Source organism: Mytilus trossulus, chromosome 1, assembly GCF_036588685.1.
Source record: "Mytilus trossulus isolate FHL-02 chromosome 1, PNRI_Mtr1.1.1.hap1, whole genome shotgun sequence".
Classification (NCBI taxonomy): Eukaryota; Metazoa; Mollusca; class Bivalvia; order Mytilida; family Mytilidae; genus Mytilus; species Mytilus trossulus.
In genome coordinates, this window is record NC_086373.1 from 43,232,444 (window position 1) to 43,255,979 (window position 23,536).

Consider the following 23,536-nt stretch of genomic DNA (forward strand, 5'->3'; position numbering starts at 1 on the left):
GTTTCCGTCTGTCACACATCCATTGCCCTTGAACTCATTTTCATTGTTCAGTGACTACTTGAAAACATTTTTTTTTATTGTTACCGGTATGTTAATTTCTCTCTTACTATGAGTAATATAATAACTATATTTGGTATATGCGTACCTTGCAAGGTCCTCATGCTGTCAAACAGTTTTCACTTGACCTAGACCTTATTTCATAGACCAGTGAACAAGGTTAAGTTTTGGTGGTCAAGTCCGTATATTAGATACTATAAACAATAGGTTTAGAATATTGGTATATGGAAGGATTGTAAGGTGTACATGTCCAACTGACGGGTGTCATCTAATCTTGACCTCATTTTCATGGTTCAGTGGTTATTATTGAGTTTTGTGTTTTTGTCTGTTTTTCCTCATACTGTATGCAATAGGTCTACTTTATTTGGTGTATGGAATGATTGTAAGTTGTACATCATGTCCAACTGGCAGGTGTCATCTGACCTTTATCCCATTTTCATGGTTCAATGGTCAAAGATAAGTTTTTTATTTTTGGTCTTTTTTCTAATACTGTAAGCAATAGGTAAACTATATATATGGTGTATAAAAAATATTTATTGATGTACATGTCAGTCTCTCAACTTTTATTTGACCTTGACCTTCTATGGTTCATTGCTCAGTGTTAAGTTAATGTGTTTATGTCTGTTTCACTTCAACTATAAGCAATTGGTCAGTTTTATTTGTTGTATGGAAGGATTGTAAGCTGTACATTTCTGCTTGGTGTGGTTTATACAACCTTGACCTCATTTTCTTGGGTCATGTTAAGTTTATGTAATATGTGTAGTAAAGGTTATCATTTAGGACTATCAACATAATATCAATGGTTTGTAAGGAAGGTGAGACATTTCAGCCTGTGCATTCTTGTTTTAAACAAAATTGACATCATTATATATGAGGTGAGGGACAAATAAACACTGCAAAACAGACCTGTACAAATTAATCATAACATACATGTGTACACCAAACATAATTCACATATTGCTTATGGTATCCAAGAAACAGACCTTATTACACAAATTGAGTCATTTTTGTGTTTTCAATACTCCAAAGTTAACCAATCAAAATGTTGGATTTCATGTTTTAAGCATGATTTGTGTGCTCCCAGCACTGAGCAAAGTTTTTTTTACTTCAACCCCTGTTGTCTTGTGGTAGTGAGCATGTCTTAAGTGTTACATTTCTTACATCAGTTTTGATTACTGTCAAATCAAGATTTTAAAGTAGTATTTGATACTTTCTCAATAAGATGCTAAAGTTTAGTAGCACATGCAAAATCTGATTGCACTTGAGTCCAAGTGTGTCCGAGGGGATGACATGTGCCCATATAAAATTAAAAGCACATTTCCTCATCTGCTTAGCATGTCTATCTGATTCAAGGCACAGGGTTAATATTGATAATTAATAATCAAAACACATAATAACTCCTCTACCTTTTTACCACTAATAGATTAATTTCCAACTTTCAAAATCAGAAATAGAGCAAAAACTCTTTTGACTGGCTAGTCTTAAATTGCTTCTGAATTTATTCCCAAGCCATTACAATTTACAAGCAGCAACATGAGTCATTAACTAAGTTAAATATGCAGTGTATTCACTATATTTTATTACAATGAAGTATGGAAAAAACAATCTTCTTCAAAAACAAACAATTTAATAAATGTAACAAACTATACAAAACAATAACAATAATCACCCTTCAAACAACAAAAAATATAACAATAATACATGTTAAGCTAGTAGGTCATACCATCTCATTTTAAATTTTTATTTCACTAAACTAAGTACACATGTACTATGTTAGCGAAGTCAACTTTATGCATATCTTGTTTCAGAATTCATCTAACTTGTGTTTCTTAATGAAGATTTATCAACAATTTTATACTTTTATGTTTGTTAAAATAAGCTTTACTGAAATGCAATTCTTAATAAATAGCAATATATATGTCTCTTGCTCATAAAAATGTCATCACCCCCAACCATCCATAATTTAAATTTTACTTAAAATTTCTAAAGAAAATGCTACCACTTACACTTTGCTAATTTGATAGCTGTATAACTGCCCATGTGATAAATCTAGAACAGCCTATATATAGCATTATTCACTGACTTTTAGAAAAGACAAAGTAACATTTCATTATTATGCAGACAAATTGAGAAAACAATGATTTATATTGAAGTGTAATCCTTCAATCATTTACTCATATACCGGGTAGGTCCTATTATATAATCTTTTATTAATATTACATAACATGCGCTATACACAATAAAATAGAAACTTAAACATCATAATTTGCCATTATAGAATCTAAAACTCTGAAATCTTAAATATAATCACATAGTTTAAGATTGTCTTAGCCAACACTATGGTGTATGCTTTTTACAGTAATACCTAGAATACTTTAGATAATGAAATGAAAATTTCAGAGTTATTCCTAATCTCACTGCTTTTAACCACTTTGAATATAATACAAAATGTACAACTTCTTGATTTGCATAATTGATGGAATATTACATTGCCTCTTTACAGCAAGGTACTGTGATTTAGAATTCATAGATACCCCCCACTTGCAAAATAAATCTTTAAATGTAAATTCTCAATACATTTTTCTTATCAAACATTGCCTGTATCTTATGTTTTATGAGTTAAAATCTAGAAAGATTCTGTCAACTAGTACTTTATCACTTTGGTACAAAGTAAAAAAAAAATTAAAGGTAAAGGTTACTAAGGGTAATAACTCTTGATAACTCTTTCCTATCCAGAAACAAAAGAAACCCTACTTTTCAAATTAAACAAGGGCATAACATTTCAACAGTAAATGTCAAGCAGTATTGGTCAAGCAGTATTATCATTATCATCTGGAAGTTTGTGAAACTCCTTTAAATTGACTATGACACTCTTGAAAGATAAATATCAGAACCATTACAAATGTTTTGGAACTAAAATTCATCCCTTATGACATTATTTAAATTTTCAAGCAATTTATCAAAGGGGCAGTTTACATATCATGAAACCAAACTTGAGTTGAATGGACAACCTGACAGGTGCATCACGAAATACAGCCCATTGCACATTTTGCAAGGTACATTTTTAAGGTGTCTAATAATGAAGTATAATTTACAAAAAAATCAAATTATTTTGAAATTCATTATTGCTTTAAAACAAAATATATTTAACAACAGATTAGTGCCACAATATCTACATCAAAACAAGATAAGTAAATAGATAAATAACCTATTTAATGCACCAATACTGCAAAAAGTCATAAAACAAACACCATTTCATAACTTCTTATCTGTTCATAATAAAAATCTGTATGAACACTGATGATAAATCTCTCTCTATACATAAAATAAAGAGTGCAAATGCTGAATTGTCTAACTGCCATTACTGATTATGATTAATTTTATTCAGAGGCTTTAAAACACTTTTTGTTTCCTTCAAAATAAACTGTCAAAATCTTAGATCTTTACAATAAAAAAAAAGAAAAAAATATCAAATTTAATAACAACAAAATATTTTTTAAACTTTTAAACTGAATACAAAGACACATAACAATAATAACAAAACTAAAGCAATACAAATTCTTCAAATAAAATTTACTGTATGTTTGAATGTTTGAAATTAAAACAAATAACAACCGTACAATTGCTTTCCTTTACTTTTTTTATAAAAAATTAAACAAAAACAAAGATAAAAACTTTAAGTTTGAGCATGGAAAAGTTAAAACTATTTCATCACTTCAGATTTAAGAATCAACAGTTCTGTTTCACAAAACAATATATATATTTCTTGACAACAAAGTCTTATTGTAAAAAAACATTAAAAGTATTTGTTTTTAAACATCACATTTTTTGTACCAAAATTGTTAATATGCACAAATATCTTTAGATTTTCTTTCAAAACATTTTCTTTGAATTTTCAATGCATTTTTACTTCCTTCTGTCCTTCTGAGGCATGTATGAGCTGCTGTTCTACCGGTGTATGTATGGAAACAGTTGGACCACAGAAGTTCACAGGGATACTAATGGGATGATATGCTGATGAAGATGCTTTAGTATTCGTTTCATCTTTAAACACATTTTTGAAATGTGTAGGATGTATTGTCACTGGAACATAATGTGTTCCAAGAGGGTGAAGTACAAAGGCAGGTAAAGGCACCTGTTTTGAATCAAAACGACCATCACTGCCAAAGTCATTCTGATATCGTGGAACTTTGTTTTTCTCGCAATAACTGTTCGTAGAACTATTTTCAGATCCTAAATATCGACTATATTCAGTACCAGAACTGGAAGTTCTATAGCCCATTGATTTTTGCTTTCCTTGTTCATTTTCATCCTCCATCGAATCTGAGGATCTATCACTTTTGTGATGATAAGGACGTCTTTCTTGTGAAAACCTTTTTGTTATATTGTGCTTAAATTTGTAAGCATGTGACTTATGGTAATCAATCTTGTGTCCATTACTACCTTCCGATGAATTCTGGTCACTGGAGCATGAACTACCTCTTGACCCGTTACATTCATCTTTCTCTGCTGTATCTCTTTGAACAGACTGCAGTGTAATGCATGATAAGCTGCCATCTGACAAGGACTGATTACTAGAACTACAGTATCCTGATGTTTGGCTGGATGTTTGTTCTGTTGGCTTCAGTAAGGTACAAAGATGTTCATCTTGTTTTATCATAGCCATGTTGTTTTCAGAAATTCCCATGCCATGCAGCACTTGACCATTGCTCTGTGAGTTAAAATTTGAAATTGCTGCTTCTGACGTCAAGGAATCGTCAGGCTTTACATTTTGGACATCAGATGCAGATTTTACTACAAAAGAAAACAACTAACATGAAATTTTTGAACTATGGTAAATATAAGTTGAGAGAAAAAACTTTACTTACATGTAGATTACATTACAAGAGTCGATTAGAGCTGACAGTTTGTGTATATAGAAGATATACACATCTCTTGTTATTCATAATTAGCAACACTTTTAAAATAAGTATCAAAAATTATCAAATAATTAGAAACTAGTTTATTTATTTTATACATTAAAAATACCCTATCAAAAAGTTATTTCAAATATGCTTACTAAGTAATAAAATATTCTACATTATTTTTATATATATAAAATATAAAAACATGTACATAATCGTATTTGTTGGGAAGCAAAATTGGATTGACAACATTCAAAACTCACCGAAATCTCCTAGAAAATCAAGAATTAGACAATGAACACTGATTGATAAGACAATACTCAATTATGATATTTCAAAACCTCATGGATGTTACCGATGTACCAAGATGTTCCATCTTCTTCAGACATAAAGTGCACAGGCCACAACCTGAAAATCATCTGTTCAAAACAATTCAGGTAACATCCAAGACAAAACCATTTAAATTACAAGATAAAACATTCATCATGCAGAGCTGTAGTGCAAAAACTAGTACTGGACCAGTACTTATCGACTGTTCAACCAATCTTAAACATAACCGAAGATTATTTTGAAAATTGCATCACCAGTTTTTGAATGGCTCACCCTATTTATGAATATCTGTAAAGATATTCAGATAAACTACAGAACAACTGGTCATGAAATTTTCTTAATGACTTTCAGCTATGCCTAAGACTGTGAAGAAGAAGTCACAACTAATATGGAATATATAGAGTATTAGTTTCTACACTCAGTAACATGTACACTGTATAACAGACTATTGTCACGACGGTATCTCATAAAGGAAATAATTAATTCAATGAAGTCTAGTTCATTCACTTATCTGAATATCAAACACAGTCATATAGAAGTCTACTAATTCAAGTTAAAGTCAAAGATATGTCAAAATTTACTTTCAATGAAATCGAAACATTATAGACAATAGCCTGTTAATACAGTTGTTCCACACGTCACACAAATATAACAAGAGAAACATTAAAATCATCATTGTGTATCATATGCATCTGTGAAGCAGTGTTACTGTAGTGCCTGTTGAGGCTTATTACAGAGCACAGATATATGATTTTAAAAGAAATAGATGCATTACCTCGGAAGAACAAAATGCACCCTGAAAACAACTGTATTAGTAGAGAATTACAAAATGTAAAACAAGATGTAAATTTGTATATAAAAAATATTGTCACAAGACATAAATGTCATGAATGTCAAAATTGGCTGAAAACAAAGATATTAGATATATCTGACACAAGCACTTCCTTTAATCCAAGAAAACTGGAATAAAAAGTTTTAATTGGTACAGTATTTAATTGACAATTTTTTTTTTTTAAACTGTTATAAATTTCCACATTTGTCAGACAGAAATGGTGCATTGTTATGGAACTGATTATTGATTCAGTTAATAATGTCAAAAACCCTTTCTTCTTCCCAAAACAATTGTTTTATCAAGATTAAGGACACAAATGAAGGAACCCCGTTTAAAACAGTTCTGAATTTTAATGGCAATGCCTTTAACAATCAATCAAACTGGACCAAAACAATGAGAAACATCTTGAATTTGTATTAAATTTATTAGTTTTGATTAATTGAAATAAAATTAGCATGAGTTACTTCCCTTTTGTCACCATAAATCATAATGAAGGTTCAATTGTTTAAAAAAAATTATTTCAACTTTTAAACAACTACTAGACTTTATGTAAAGAAGTTTTCTGAACAATTTTAATTTCTGTTAGTCTTGCTTAATTCATTAGGAGTACTATCTTTCTCCAAAAATCAAAACTATGTCATACAGAGGACTGAAAACAAAGAAGGAAATTATTATTTTCATGTAAATGTCTGAGGTCAAAGATTTGGTCATAAGTCATGTAAGTATAAGTCAACTGAAACAAAAGTAATGTGTAAATTAAGAAATAATTCTTTCAAGCCATGCTCTATGCTCATTTTAACATGGGAAGGCAATTTGTCAATATCTTTATACCAACCATTGGCAAGATGAGCTAAAAATTGCTCATAGAAGAGACATTTTAATTTACAGCGGTCATAAATCATAACAAGATCAACTGAGGAAAATAAATCTGTAATAAGTGGTTTCTCGTCACACAACAGTGTACATATACAAAGATAGTTATGTATTTACAAGAAATCAAAACAAAATTAGGATTACTTGGATTCCATTCAGTCAGAGCAGGAATGATTGATTGACAAGAACATTTGACACAATTTTGAAACAAAGCACTAAGATTATTGCGGGTGAGTATATTCAAAGTGGTCAAGCAATTTAAGGTAAAACTTTTCCAAGTTGAGAAAGAAAGACAATAGACATCTAGAGATGGCAAAGTTCAAACTGTCCCATTGCGCAAAAGATGAGTTAAATATTAACAACATGTCATGTCACTATACAAATAAGAACAATTCCTACCTGTTGATAACCGGAGAAATTTCTTACTGCTCTGGTCTAAAAAGTTTGTCATTCTCTGATAGAAAGCATCTTTAGGGTCCAGCCCTTCTGTGTCGATCAATTGATGTAGTATCTCCTCCTGACATTCCTTATATCCCATGTAAAACTTTTCCTGACAACATGGATTGGAACCCCCACCATCTGGTGGTAACTCTTTCGCCATCATTTCTACAATTATATCAATACAATAACTGAATACGTGGAGGCTGATGATGTTTAAAGGATAATGATCATTTGATTCAAGTTATTTCTAGGATTTTTGCAAAAAAAAAAGACACAAAAAGAACAGATGTAACAAGTTAAATTCAAACCTGCTACAATGAAACATGGTTATAATGAAATTTCTGGGGATCAGTGGCCCAGTGGTGTAACCTCGCTAAAAACTTTATTCTTAAACAAATTTCGCTACACAATTGTGAAGATTGTTGTATCTCAGTTTGACAGTATATATATCAATGCCACTGAATGTGGCAATAATTAGAACTGGCATACTGATATCTGCAAGCAGAATTTCCTGAAATCACAATTCTCAGTCTCCCTTTTTTGTCCATCACAATAATCTCTGAATTAACAGTACTTATTCATTAAATCATTAAATAACAGGAACTATAATATTCAAATCCTATTTCATGGAAGTATGACTAATGAGAAGGAGTGTTAAGTCTTGCTTGACCTTTTTTTGGTGAAAATATTTTATACACATATATTTTGAATACCTTAACTGTTATAATGTTTCATACCTCTGAAGTTATGCAAGTTCAACAGGTTTCGTATAAGTTTTGATGCCATTTCTATTATCTCTGTCTTCTCTATACGACCTTGACCCTGAAATGAAGAGGCAAGTATGATATTTATTTGCAATTTACCATGTTTTATATTGACATAATGGATACATTTATATATCTACAAATAAAAATGTTTTTTAGGATTCAGAAAAAATTGATTTTTTGTATATATTTGATTTCATGGTTTTGGTCAAATAATACAGAAAAGTCAATTCGACATTTGTACAATGACTGAATGTATATGAATGAACACTTGAATATGAGGTTCTCCTACATGTGGGCCCCTTCATCTACCAAACCAAAATATTCATACTCAAAATAAATCCAAGTACATGTATTCAACCTCAATTCTCCAAAAATAAATCAGAATCAAAGTGCTTATGAGAACTGAAGGACAAAGATTGCTTTCAATTTACAAATTTGTGAATTTAAAATAAAACATTGAATTGTATTTTAAATCTAAACTAGGCAAATTATAAATTTGAGTTAGAGTTATTTTCCTTTGATTAATATTGACATTTAAAGTTGAACCTATTTTTATCAAAGATTTATACACCATGCGTTACCCTCCCCCTCTTTAATTATAAGTATTCTGTACATAGAAAGTTGAAATATCCATTTAGTATTTTACCTGTTTCAAGTAGCTTGGTGGGATTAGTCGACTGAGTTCTGCTAAGCAGTTATTCATGCGATCTCTTCGCCTCTTTTCTATGATTCTGTGGGACATTGGATCCTATAATAACAGATTACAAGTTATAAAACCATAAACAAAATTGTTCTGCTTTTTTGTTCCGTTAACGTTGTACACATGTATATACTATCAACAATTGAACTTTTTATAAAAAGAAACACATTTGATTTTGCAGTGATGTGAGAGCTTTTGCTTTGTGTCAGGTTTAAATGTGATTTTCTGGTAAAAACTGAAATAAAAGTGCTTGTCCCATATGGGCTGTTGTCAAGTGCATGCATGAACTTTGTGTTATGAATTGTTTTCCTTCCTAAACAAAATTAATTTAGTGTCAGCGTCATCTAAAAGTTGACACACCATGCTTATGATAATTAAGGTTTATGACAGACATTGAGGATAGTATTAAAAACTTACCCTTGGTAGTTTAGCTTTTTTTATAGACTGCATCTCCAATTCTTCTGGTGATATGGCAAAATTCAAAGGCCTGTAAAAAAAAAGGACACATTTAGCCTTTACATAGTAAAATTGAGAATGGAAATTGAGAACATGTGAAAGAGACAACATGCCGACAATAGTGCAGAAAACAGGTCAGCGCAGTCACCAAAGGGTCTTCAACACACCAAGAAAATCCTGCTCTTGGAGGTACAATATTTGCCAGAAATTATCTTGAATTAGCAAGTTCTTAGGGCATGAGGACTACATACATGAGGATTGTATATAATTAACATGTACATAGTTTATACAGATATTTTTGGTGCAAATGTTGAAAAAATATATCTATAGGAAACATGAAGAAGTGAATAGTGGTACAAATAATGCTTATAATATATATATAATTTTGAATTAAAACTTTATTATGGTTAACATGGATAAAAAAGACAATATTAATTCGTTAGTAGTAAAAAAAATTAAGATGGTAAAAAAAAACATTAACAGCTAAGCTTTATAATCTAAAATTTTCCAATGTTCATGCAGGAACATAAACACTGTTCCCAGGTTCATGTAATTCTTAGAGCTTAGTTGGCCTGGCTGGTGAAGTATCAGTTCTAAGAAAAGTTGATTATTGTACCTGTACATGTATTGTGACAATGTCAGATTTTTTCTGTTTTTTAGCTCAACAAAGTTTAGTTTTAAATTAAAATGCCTTTGTTGAGACTTTAACAGAGTATTGGATGAGCTTGTGTCTAATGCTATTCTACAAGTAAACATGTACAGAAGCAATTAATTTTCATTTTCAACTTTTCAGTAGTTCAACTTTTTATATAAATTCAATAAATGACTTTTTAAAATTTTAAAAGATAAATTACGTAACCAATGTAGCACATATTTTCAGTCCTTTTTAATTTATCAATATTGAATTGTTACTGAAGGGTAATGTAACTAACCAAACTGTTTACCTCATGTATGAATTAAACTTAAAATGGTAAATGTTAATTTTGTCACCAACTGATCATGTGTAACCATTTTCATGTAATGATTTACAAATTCAAATTTGTTGATTTTAAAACAGAACTCATATGATGGTGGTTTTCAAAGAAATCATTTTGAAAAAAAAAAATTTTATATTTTGGAAGTGTGCTAAATTGCTCACCAAAAGCTGGAGACTATTAAACTTAGTATAATATGAATAGTGCCTGTCAAAAGTATCAATTATATATATATCAACTGATCTACATGTACATATTAGACAGTTGGTTTTCCCGTTTGAATGGTTTTACACTAGTAATTTTGGGGCCCTTTATAGCTTGTTGTTCGGTGTGAGCCAAGGCTCCGTGTTGAAGGCCGTACTTTAACCTATAATGGTTTAATTTTTAAATTGTTATTTGGATGGAGAGTTGTCTCATTGGCACTCACACCACATCTTCCTATATATCTATGTATGCAAGGATTTGTAAACTATACAAATCCTTGATGTATGTAAAAAAAATACACTTATCAATATTTTTGCAAAAATAAAAATGTTTTGCAGTGTAATATTTATCCCAAACAGGTTAGTATAATCAGATAATACTTTTGAATGACTGATCCCAAACCCAGAACTTAAAAAAAGTAAAGTTGGTTAAAATCGAGGATTGAGGGGTGTTGTCAATTCTACAGTTCTAATCCTGAATATCACAATTATGCTTGCATTCAAATCTAAAAAATTTAGTAGCATCATTTCTAGTTTGCAACCTTCATTATTGCATACAAGGGTACATACATATGTCAAATATTTTTCACACTTCTTCAAAATATCCCTTCGAGGACCTCTCACTTCCCAGGTGTACAGACACGTGCCAGTTTTCAGCCTCGAAAAATCACATTTTTATCGATATTTGATTGAAAACATTTAAATATTATTGTTTTGAAACGTATGAAATTATAATTTATTTCAATTTCTTCCAAGTCTTTCAAGTAATTAGAAATTCGTAAAACAAATAAAACATGCGTGATAACACGTTTTGCTACATGGCCTCGTAAAAATCAAAACAAATCTAAATAACATCTTACCTTTCTGCAATCTCGAGCTTTATTCTCTTTGCTGCATGTTCTTCCATGAAAGAATCAGACATTGAATTTTCACATGTATTCATTTTGTTTACATTAGACACAATAACGTCAAACAGCCGCAGTTCCAACTTTTGTAAATAAAGACCACAGCACATCTCACGTGTCATAAAATGTATGCATGTGACGTTGGGCTATTTCTGATTGAAGTCACGTTGGCATTTACTAAGCTCCTCCTTCGAACAAATCTGTCCAGCGGTCGAGATTATAAAGAAATATCATTTTGAAAAGCTAAGATTGTAATTTAGTTTGATTTTAGTAAATAAACTAGTTGAAAGAGTTGAAATGATTAAATATTAAAAACATAAATGTCGGAACACATGCACCAAAATTAATCATTGATTTTTTTCCAACATCGCTAGATGTATCAACATGTGTATGAATTATAAAAATGTGACGTTCGTGTAATGTGTAGACATAGATCATTTTACTAAACTAACGATATCGTGAGTCTAGTTGTACTTAATTTTATTTTCAATCAATCTGGGACTAATTAATCAAGTGATCATCAAATATGTTGGGTTTCAAGTTTGTTTGAATTTTTGAATTCAAAATGTAATGTTGCCTCATTTTGGGTCCCTATTTTTTTTTAAATAAAATACATTCTTCTATGAACGACTATTTCTCACCATTTTTTCCGTGCAAACGTGAAACTGATATACTTTAAATTAAGCCAATTTAATTACCCAACCCCCTTTTTTCGTGTTCATCAATATACAAAAATAATACAACCGAAGTCATAACCGTCATTACAGCCAGGTTTCAAGTGAATAAAACATCAAATTGCGTGCGTGGATGTACTAGATCCTTGGTACCGCTCTTGCGGTCAGGGCCCAGGGGCGTACGTGGTATCCAGCCATTTAAAAAAGGGGGATTCCAACTATATGTCCCCATTCAAATGCACTGATCGTCCAAAAAGAGGGGGTTCAACCCCCGGACCCCCTGGATCCGCCACTGGGGCTGTTTTAAATAGGTTATGTGCACATACATATTTTCCTGTGGGTAGTTTGGAATTATCGGTACAATCATCGTTTAAAAAAGTGAGAAAGAATACCATGTGCATGGGAATAAATAATCCGGATACAGATTACTATTTAAAAGTTTGTAAAAAACGTGAAAACACAATAACAAAAAGAAAAAGAAAAATAACGAAATTAAAAGATAAATAAACACGCAGTCCACAAAATAATACATAGAAAAATGAAAAAATGAGCGACATAATCCCCCCCCCCCCCCCGAAAAAAACCCTAACCAGGTAGTCGGGAGAATCTCAGCAGTTCCTGTGACATTCTCCGTGTTGCTCTTAATAAAATAATAATAAAAAAAATACTTCGAAGAATATATGCAAATCGATCGTACAATATATATAGATGATTTATTTTTAGTCCTTTGTTTGACACTGAGACATCATAATCAAATTAACACAGTGCAAATCAACAAAACCTCGACATATGCAAATACCTTCACAAGTGAAAATGGTAAATATATCGCCAATATTTTTATTGGACGAAGTATTAAACAGTAATATTATGCACAAAATTCAAAAAGGGTGATGGAGTTGTGCGCTTACTGCGCTCCATCAAAATCCGCTAATGTTTTATTATAACACTCAACCAAATTTCATTGAAAGTCCGAAATGAAACAAAAACACAAAGTGTGCCAACCAAATATAAAGAATAGAAAATAATACACATTGACAAAGACAATAATAGGTTGATTGACTTAAACATTAAGGAATATAGAAATGAAAGAACCCAATTTAGACCCTAATAGAAATTTCAACCAGGCCCAACAATATTTGTTTTAGATGGAATAAATTGTATGTATATAAAACAGGAACTCATGTAAAAGAGGGGCGAAAGATACCAGAGGGACATTCAAACTCATCAATCGAAAATAAACTACCAACGCCATGGCTAAAAAAGAAAAAGACAAACAGACAAACGATTGTAGACAAACCACAATATATGAAAATAAAGACTATAATCAACACGAATCACATCCAAAACTGGGGGTGATCTCAGGTGCTCTGGAAGTGTAAGCAGATCCTGCTCTACATGTGGCATTGCTGTATACGTGTCACTGTTTTTGATATCATGTGGTGTTTGCGTTGATGGATCATGTTTGTTTTTGTTCTGCGGTTTGATTCTTGTGTCGACTATTATGTTATTTGTTTAGTCGTTATCAGTGACACATGTGCTTGTGTGTGTGTTTGTGCATGTGCTGTATTATTGTCATGTAGGGTTGTCATTTTAGAGATTCTTTTTTAAATTGTCATAAAGATTGAGGGTTGGCTAGCCATTAAACCAGGTTCAACCCACAATTTTTCTTAAAATGTTCAATACCAAGTCAGGAATATGACAGTTGTTATCAAATAGTTCGTTTCTATGTATGTTGGTGTTTGTTTTTGTTGTATTTTAGTGTTCCCTTTTTAATCTCTTTCATTGATTTTAGTTTGTAACCCGGATTTGTTTTCTCTCAATCGATTTATGACCTTTAAACACCGGTATACTACTGTTGATTTTATTCATGTAAGTACAAACCTGGTTATAAGTGTTATTCGGTAAGTCATATTTGTATAAATGGAACGGGATTCTAGTTACCAAATGGAACATATCTGCTATCATCTTTGAAACGGATATTCCATATAACGGTCAACTAACTCGTAATGGCGATGATTTCAACTTCACCATCTGGAAATCTTGGTTTAATAGCTCTCTCGTGAGCAGCAATCCTCTATCAAGGAAATCATGATAGGAAATACAAGCCCGGGAATATCGTATCAAGTGAGAGTTAAATAATATGTATGCAGGCTCTGCTGGAATATTGCTACATAGAAATGGAAAGTTCACAATCGGGAAGCTAAGCTCATCTCTTTTGACGTAACGGTTTGTTTTTAACCGACCCTCATTATCATTTATAGATATAAGTCGAGATATGACGCAGATTTAACTGTATCTGATGTATCTTTTATCTGGAGTCGAGTTCGATAGGATAGATGCGTTCAACATAATTACAAAATCTAGATTTTTTTAGTGAGAGAACATCATCTTAATAGCGGAAAGTAAAGTTATAGGATACTGCTCACTTCTGTCTTTCTGTTTAAGAAGTTCCTGTATGAAGTCAGCCTCATCAGAATAAAGGAACAAGTCGGCAAGAAGAGGGGGCACAGTTGGTAAAATTATAGTTATTTATCAGTATCAAAGTTTCTAGAGAAACAGCAGATCGAAGGAAGACATATACGTTGACAAGGATATACACTTACATGAAGTTAGATTAACATAGCCAATTATATATAAAGAAATATAACAATGATCCCTCCCACCCAAAAAAAACCAAACAACAAAAAAACCCACAACAACAAAAAAATAAAAACTCAAATTAATAAACGGAACATTGTGAAAACAAAACTTGCGATGAACACAGTTACCCTGGGAGAGCAAGCTTTTTCTGCTCCACTGATGAACACCGACTTGTTGGTCAAGGCAAGTGGAAAATGGGGGATAAATCGCATTCGTTTTTGTGACCACCGAAGTAAAAAGGTTACTCTAGTTTGACCATATCTGTGGTCATCCGTGACACAAAAGTTCCTATACGGTCAGCGACCACTGCTGGTCCACGTGAAACTTGCGAATAGGTGAAGAAGATTTTACCATTAAAAACTGTTTGTTGAATAGTTTCCATGAAGCAGTTACCATCAATAATTCAAGAAATCCATAATAGAATACGAAAACGAAAAAATATGTACTATATATGCGTCGGCCCCGATGGAATGTTGCTACACAGAAAAAGCTTAGAATTAATGAAACATTCTTATTTTCTGTTGTGTTCAAAGTTTCCTAGGTATGAATTAATTTTGTTTTGAGTTTTGTGTGTTGCTTTTTTATACACATTATATAATGAAAACGATGTTACAATGTTGACATTGGATGCGTATGGATCATATCATTACTGTTTGCAGATCATTTTGAATTCCCATTTACAATACAGGAGTCCATGAAGAGATATATTAAATGTAAGGCTAACATTATATATTATCCATAAAACATTTACAGAAACAATGTAAGTTTTGTTGAAATTCCGGAATTTCTAACTCGACCCAAAAAGAAATAAATGTGTCAAAAACTTGGCGCCATTTTAAAAAGTCACCAATAAATACTAGGCTTATAAATTTGTTACGCAAGATGCGCGTTTTTCAACGTAGGACGCGCGTTGCGCAGTTGGAGTCAACTCAAAACCGAGGTTGAAGAGCTTTAAAATTGAAAATTTCGAAAATTTGTGTCAAAAAAGGTTCAGGATTGAAAGCAGTATATGATGTTATAAGTTTTCTCGAAATATGTTCTATAATGGCGTTTATCTCCATTATTGTCTCGCATCTCGGTTCCGAAGTCTACTAGTTTTGGTCGATGTACACGCCATTTGGAAATTACAATTTAACAACAGAGTGATCTTGTCAGTTATTGGTGTGGCCAAAATTATATTGGCTTGAATATTTTAATTAAAAAAAATGGCGAATTAAATCTAGAAAGAGGAGAAAAAGTTATATAAGAATGGTGTGGCAGTACGGATATCTGAGACCCGATGTTGCTATATGATATTTTGATGGTTATAACGCTGATTGTAAAAAAATAAATCAATTATTGCATATATTACTTTAATCTGCATAACGCTATTATCTATATCCACATCTTATGTACGATGTGTGAGATATAAGCGGAGACGGATAAGGTTGGGTTTTTTTTTTGGGGGGGGGGGATAATCGAGAATCATATATTGTCCAGAGCATTGGGGACTAAAAATTTCAAAAAGTTTTGCTGTTTGCCGTCAATTTTATTCATTCCTGTATATAAAATGATTTGTTATTATTAATTATTTTTGACTTTTAACTAGCTGTTAGTAACTGCAAAAACTCTCAAATCGTACTTTCTTTTAATTTCATCAGTTGATACTAATGCTTGTTGGTTATTTAATGGTTACTTATTTAGGGTTGTATCTCGTCTATATACCACTTTGATAAGTGGTTGGTATGACTATAAATTGTCACTTCGCACTATGCACAACAACATTATTTATTTTGTATAAAGTATTTCCGTTCTCCAATTTTACAACAACATTTTTTTTCATTTACCAGTGTATATTATTGTATTTGGCAAGTTTTTCAAGTTATTGTTTTGTTTTTAATTGTTTAACATCTCAAAGTGGTATACTACTGTGATTGTGTTAAGACATTTCAATTTATATTTTATAGTGTGTCTTTCTATGTTGTGATGTAATACTATTGTTTCAGACAAGGGTGAAGTTTGGTACCTAAGAAAATTTACATTTAAACCCGCTGCATTATTTTGCACCTGTCATAAGTCAGGAATCTGATGTTTAAGTAATTGTCTTTTATAAGTGTTTCTCGTTTTTTATATAGATTAGACCGTTGGGTTTTCCATTTGAATGGTTTTACACTAATCAGTTATGGGCCCTTTATAGCTTGCTGTTCTGTGTGAGCCACGGATCCGTGTTGAAGACCGTACTTTAAACTATTTGGTTTACTTTTACACGTTGTGACTTGAACGGAAAGTCTCATCCTTACTACATGTATTTCCAAAAATGTTAAAGTTTTGTAAACAGTTTATGATTGTGAACAAACATGTTAACACAGAAGTGCTGACTACTGGGCTGATGATATCCTTGGGGAGGAAACCTCCACTAGCAGTGGTATCGACCCAGGGATTGTAAATGAACAAATCATAGATCATGGGATTAACATTTTGTACAAACGTAAAGTCTACGAAATACTTATCAGTGACGCTCGGATCCAAAAAGTTACTGACGTTAATTTATTATATACTTCGTACCTTTTTTTGGAAAGGTTAAACTTGTATATTAATTTTTATTCTTCATTGTTATTGCAAACAAATGTTGGAAGTGTAAATACTTACAGAGAATAGGTGTCGAAAGTTTGAGAAAAAATGAAAGCAAATGACACTTTATACATTTTGTACGTCCAAAGCTGTGTTCTGAATATTGATATTTAGATCAAATATATCCGTGTTTTATTCTATTAGACGAGTGACATTAACAAAATGTCTAATATGTCGGAACCATATCATTCATGGTGGCACGGTAGTATTTTCTGGACCATAGGAATAATTATAGCCTTTTCAGAACCTTCACCACTTTCTAAATAAAGGCAACAGTTGTATACCGCTGTTCAAAAGTCATAAATCGATTGAGAGAAAACAAATCCGGGTCACAAACTAAAATCGAAGGAAACACACCATGACCATTTACTCTTTTTTCTATCTTTAAAATAATAAGGCCACTAGTACTTTTAGTTTATCATGCAGTGAATACAAAATTTAAAAACAAATCCTCAAAAAATCATTTTCACCTGTTTGTAAAATTATAATATTTCATATTTTTCTACAACTGTCTGGGTAGGATTTATCCTTCAGTTTGGTAAATTTGTCACTAAATTATCTTCGATTGATACTGTTTTTTCTGTCTAATCACACTGTTTAGATACATTGACTAAGGTAGGGTACACAAAAGAGCAACCTATATTCCGGAATGCAAATACTACCGTGCCACCTCATCTTATCTTATTATCTGTTTCGCCCGGTCGTCAAATACATACTTATACGGTGCAATTTCTACCAAATGACGATCAGCTTAGGGACAAAGTATTTTGTATTTCACAAAAGATGTCAGCATTTTTGTTTACATTCTTATATTCTGTTTCCTGAATAATCAAATGGGTTTGGAAATAGGACTGAACACAATTGATTAAAACACGTATGATAAAACATTATTCATTCGAATATTGAACGAGAAGTAACCAACTTAGCTGGATTTGGCAAAACTTTTAGGAATTTAGGTCCTCAATGCTTTTCAACTTCGTACTTTATTTCGCCTTTTCAACTTTTTTGGATTCGAGCGTCGCTGATGAGTCTTTTGTAGACGAAACGCGCGTCTGGCGTATATACAAAATTTAGTCCTGGTATCTATGATGAGTTGATTTATCATGTCTCTAATTTTTGAAATCACAAAAAAACATATTTTTACTGTATATTCCCGATTATATTAATTAAAGTCCTTAATTAGCTATTTTCAGATCTGGTAAAATATTTCTCCTGATTTTGACATCACTTGAATTGTTATCTGTTAAAGGCATCAGTAGTAGGGGGGCTAGGATGAAAAATTTTGTCCTGCATTTGTTTTTAGCTGTAATCTCTGTCCTGCCTTTTTATTTTTCAATCTGTTCGGTCCTGCCTTTTTTTTTTTAGTTTATCCTGATTTTTTTACCTAAATTGTCGTCCTGTCTTCTTTTTTTTGGCAAGTGTCTCATCCTGCCTTTTTTTTTACTCAAAACTCCTGTCCTGCCTATTTTTTTCAAATTTCATCCTATCCTTCGAATGATATATAACATAGCCGTATGTTAGGTGGGTGCATTAAAGTCGTTAAATGTCCGTCTTTAAAAAATGTCAATCGCCTATATGTAATTTACACTTTTCTTCAAACTTTCCACACCTGTTATCTATTGTTTTGAAATAATAAAACTTGTATTCGATTTAAAGTTTGTTATCGTATTTTATCCAAAAGATGTAATGGAAAAAACTTTGTTATTACTGCTATATAATGTATTTCGGATTCAAATTTATTCCTTTTAGTTAAAACAAAATAACATTTAAGATAACTTTGTACGCTAGCCCCCCCCCCCCCCACCCCCCCACCCGCAAAAGCCTTACGATAAAAGATTAAAAGGCTCTGTATTATTAAAATTATGTACGCAAATTGCCAGAGTAATATATGTAATATTTGAAAATTGAAACTATCCTGGTAACGTTTCGACATTCCACGCCAATGTTTCCAAAAGGAAATAAAGGTATCAAGATAAACTTTTAAGATCAATGTACTTAGTGCGAGCCATAAAGTACCATAAATAATAATAATGGCCAAATTGAGCTCTAATTTTACATATGCAAAACACACTAGATTATAGTTATATCGAATCACTTGACTCTTTATCAATATTACTTACATAGAATAATTGTTTTGTATATATTTCTCAGCTTCAAGTTTGGTGACTCTGATGTACGCTTCTATTTTATCTTAACTTGAAATAACAGATTCCAAAGATACAGTTAATTCTGCCTCCTTAGTATTTTGTTAGATCTGCAAATTGACAGTGAGATAGGTTAAAAACAAACACTTACGATAAAAGGGGAGCTTCCCTATTATACATGTTCGCCATCAGCTGATACCGAAACCAAAAATTGTAGTGAGTTAAATGGTTCATGTTTATATGATGTTGATTAGTTCTACCCTTTTATTCCATTATATTGTTTGAAATTTGAATACATTAGATGGAGAATTACTTCAATTGATCAGTGCACATGAATCTATCAAGAAAGCTAAATAAAATTAAACCATTATTTAATACACCTACTAAATGCAAGTAATATACAATTTAAGATGATGATACAATTTGTTTATGATGTACATAAATCATGAAGCAAGTTTCGTCGCAGGGAAAGCACTGCATATAATTCTGCAATAGAAACAGTGTAGATCCGACATCGTTTTAAAGAAAACCTATTATTAAAAAAAAAAATCATTCGTCTAATGGAATGTTCTACATAAACTCCTCTTGTACGAATCTTTGTATTGACACATTTGCGTTAATCGCGGATTGTTGCATTTTGACTGTGTAGCTACCTTACAGTATATGGTGTTGCAATAGGACGTTCAGATGCTTATATCGCATCGCCAAGTAAGTAACAATCACGAAGAAACGGTAATAGTTCGTGTGGAATCAACGCTTTCATCAATCTGTAAGTTATCGAACAATGACAAAGGACGCAATTTTCGATGTATCTTATTTTCTTTCCTGTGTCTATTATGATTTGCGTATAAATACAGTGTATATGATAATGGCCACTATAAAACAAATATATAATGGTTTATTATATAGAGAATAATACATGGCAAAATCCGTATCATATGTCGTATCATCCCGAGACATCAATATCAGCCCAAGGGCCTTTAGGCCCGAGGGATGATATTGGTCGAGGGTGATACGGCATGTGATACGGATTTTGCCATGTATTATACGCTTTATCATATATTTCAACAGAAGAGTATTATATTATATGAACTGTTTTCTAATCCATAGCACTGGGTTACCTTAGTTCTACCTTTGTCTTGTTTCAAAGGCCTTAAAAAAGAACTGCTCAATTCCTTATCCGAAGTACTAAAAGTAGGGGTGTAATAAAGGGTAGGGGTGCGATAAAGGGTATGCGATAAAGGGTAGGGGTGTGATAAAGGGTATGCGATAAAGGGTGCGCATCAAAGGAGGCTATTTATCAAATATGCAAAACTACTGTATTTACTACTAAACATATGATAAATTAAAATAAATATAGACATTACAGCACAATACAGATTTTTAGATATTTTCGATATACTAAATAGCTTTGATAACTTTTAACGGAATATACATGTAATTGTATATAATTACTTGCATTAGTGTACTTAAAATACTCATTGAATTAAACTTGGCTTTTTTGATAGATTCGTGTAAATTGTTGAGTTGAAGTAATACGTCTAGTGTTTTCAAATGTCAAACAATATAATGGAGTAAAAGGGTCGAGTTAATTTAACATTATAACATTTACAATTCACAACACTACTGTTTTTGGTTTGCGGTTTCGGTTTCAGTATTGGCTTATGGTGAACATGTCTATTGGGAACGTTAAATTGATTATAAATATGAAACATAATTCCATCAACGCATACATATGAAGTGTATGTCTCCCAGTTGCAATTCATTAAGGACAAAAAGAGCAATAACATAAGACGGGATGCATAAGTACAGAGTCACTTCAAATGAATATCATCACAAACAGACAATATTAATAAAGACAAATAAAAGAATATAAGAACACGTTATAACTATTATAAACAACGTCAGTACGCAGAATCTATACTTTAAGACACTCGTGTATTATTTGTGAAGTTGATACGAAGTGTATGCAGTGTTCAGCTGACCTTTTTGATCACACAACATTGCGACCATCTATTTTGCAAATTGAATAGATTCATCATTATCACTGTTTTCCCATCTGACATCATTCTGTTTAGAATTTTGAAAGCCGTCTTGTTACGTTTCTGTTGATGAGTGAATTCATGCAATTTTGTGTACTACGTATTAGATGGTAAGGATTACACAAATTGCATAGCTTATCATAGCGTTTTGTATACTAATGGGTTGTTACAGTCACTGTCTTTTAACCTGAGATCATCTTTCAGAGATAAAAAGGGTTAAAAAAATATTTTTATTTGACAATACGGAGAAGTGCTACGAATATCAAAGTGACTTTCATCCGTTCGTAGGTGCTGTCGATACAGTCAAAGACACCTTGCACAAATACGTTTTACTATTTCAGAGAGGTGAAAATCCAGCTACGGTAAGTTCTTTGACATCCAATAGTGCACAAGTCTTTTGTAGTTATGTATAATCAAATTCTCAAGACGAAAAAAATGAAATTAACAAACGCTAGGGAAAGCTTATAACGGAAAATACGTTATCAAAATGAAATTTCAAAATCAAAAGCTCAAACACATCGAACAAATGAAAAAAAACCTGACATCTTCCCGACTTGGTGCAATAGTGCATGAGCCTTTTGTAGTTATGTATAATCAATTTCTCAAGACAAAAAAGTAAATTAACAAAAATATCGAACACCGTGGAAAGCTCAAAACGAAAAGACCGTAATCAACTTGCAAAATTAAATTCAAAAGCTCAAACACATCAAACGAATGGAAAACAACTATCATAATCCCGACTTGGTTCGGGCATTTTCTTATTTAGAAAATGATGGATTAAGCCTGGTTGAAAGGATTGCTTTTTTTCTTTGCTAGAAAAAAAATATTTCGATCACTCGGACACTTGGAAAATCTCTGTTGTATATGTCGATCTTTTTTCATATTCGGTCATCTTGATAGACAGTTGAACGTGATACATATCGAAGAGGTCGCCCTTTGAAATAGCGATGCTTAATAATGCAATTATTCGATAGACTGAACGAATCAGTGTGAAATCGTAACGCGAAATGTACGTCAGTTAATTTGCTTTTATATAATAAGAACTTTTTATTTTACACAACTTCCCAAGTATACTAAAAAAAGCTTACCGAAGGAAATGTTTCATACACGATAGCCTTAAACTGGAAAACATTATATGTAATAGAAAAATAGGAATAAATTGTAATATTACTTGAGTGCTAATAAGGACCATGCGAGGAGTGATCAACTTTTTTTTACTCGAGATTTTCTCGCCAATGACACCAATTACCTTAGAATTTGTTATGCCTTCCTCAGAAACTGTTTCCTGTTATAAATGTAAGGATGGATAAAGGGACAATTACACAATGACGTACCCTTTAATGTACAAGCATATAAAATACAAATAAGAAGATGTGGTATAATTGCCAATGAGACAACTCTCCAGCAAAGACCAAGATGGCCTTTAACAATGAACAACACCCATAATGATTAGTAAGCAATAAAAGGCATCTAAATAGCAAATGAAAAACAATGCAAAGGAGAAAACTAACGGCCTGATTTATGTTTAAAATTGATAAACGAAAAAAAATATGACGTACAGCAACAAACGACAATTGTTTAAGTATAGTCAGTTTACTCGGACATCACATACAGCAAGAATTTGACAAGCCTAAACATGTTCGCGGGCGCGAAACCCTTCCAAGAACATTAAACAGTGGTGTAACAATATGACATATAAATAAATTATTAAATTTGAATGGTTTTACACTAATCAGTTATGGGCCCTTTATAGCTTGCTGTTCTTTGTGAGCCACGGATCCGTGTTGAAAACCGTACTTTAAACTATTTGGTTTACTTTTACACGTTGTGACTTGAACGGAAAGTCTCATCCTTACTACATGTATTTCCAAAAATGTTAAAGTTTTGTAAACAGTTTATGATTGTGAACAAACATGTTAACACAGAAGTGCTGACTACTGGGCTGATGATATCCTTGGGGAGGAAACCTCCACTAGCAGTGGTA

The 23,536-nt window shown here is 32.0% G+C and overlaps 1 protein-coding gene across 1 annotated transcript; it reads right to left on the bottom strand.

Moving 5' to 3' along the window:
* Positions 1–1,618: 1,618 nt before the first annotated feature.
* Positions 1,619–11,598, bottom strand: LOC134725059 (uncharacterized). The gene is made up of 6 exons (XM_063588562.1): positions 11,398–11,598; positions 9,322–9,391; positions 8,851–8,952; positions 8,175–8,259; positions 7,396–7,602; positions 1,619–4,851 (listed from the first exon to the last, which is right to left on the bottom strand). The coding sequence occupies exons 1-6, from the start codon at positions 11,562–11,564 to the stop codon at positions 3,953–3,955; spliced, it is 1,530 nt and encodes a 509-aa protein (XP_063444632.1). The 5' UTR covers positions 11,565–11,598; the 3' UTR covers positions 1,619–3,952.
* Between the last annotated feature and the right edge of the window lie 11,938 nt (positions 11,599–23,536).

What these genes read in the sequence shown, in the direction of transcription:
- LOC134725059 (XM_063588562.1), bottom strand. Translation starts at nt 11,564, where the DNA reads ATGACACGTGAGATGTGCTGTGGTCTTTATTTACAAAAGTTGGAACTG. An exon ending in AAGCTCGAGATTGCAGAAAG is followed by an intron (nt 9,392 to 11,397) that starts GTAAGATGTTAT and finishes TTTTTTTTACAG; the next exon opens with GCCTTTGAATTTTGCCATAT. An exon ending in AAAAAGCTAAACTACCAAGG is followed by an intron (nt 8,953 to 9,321) that starts GTAAGTTTTTAA and finishes CTGTTATTATAG; the next exon opens with GATCCAATGTCCCACAGAAT.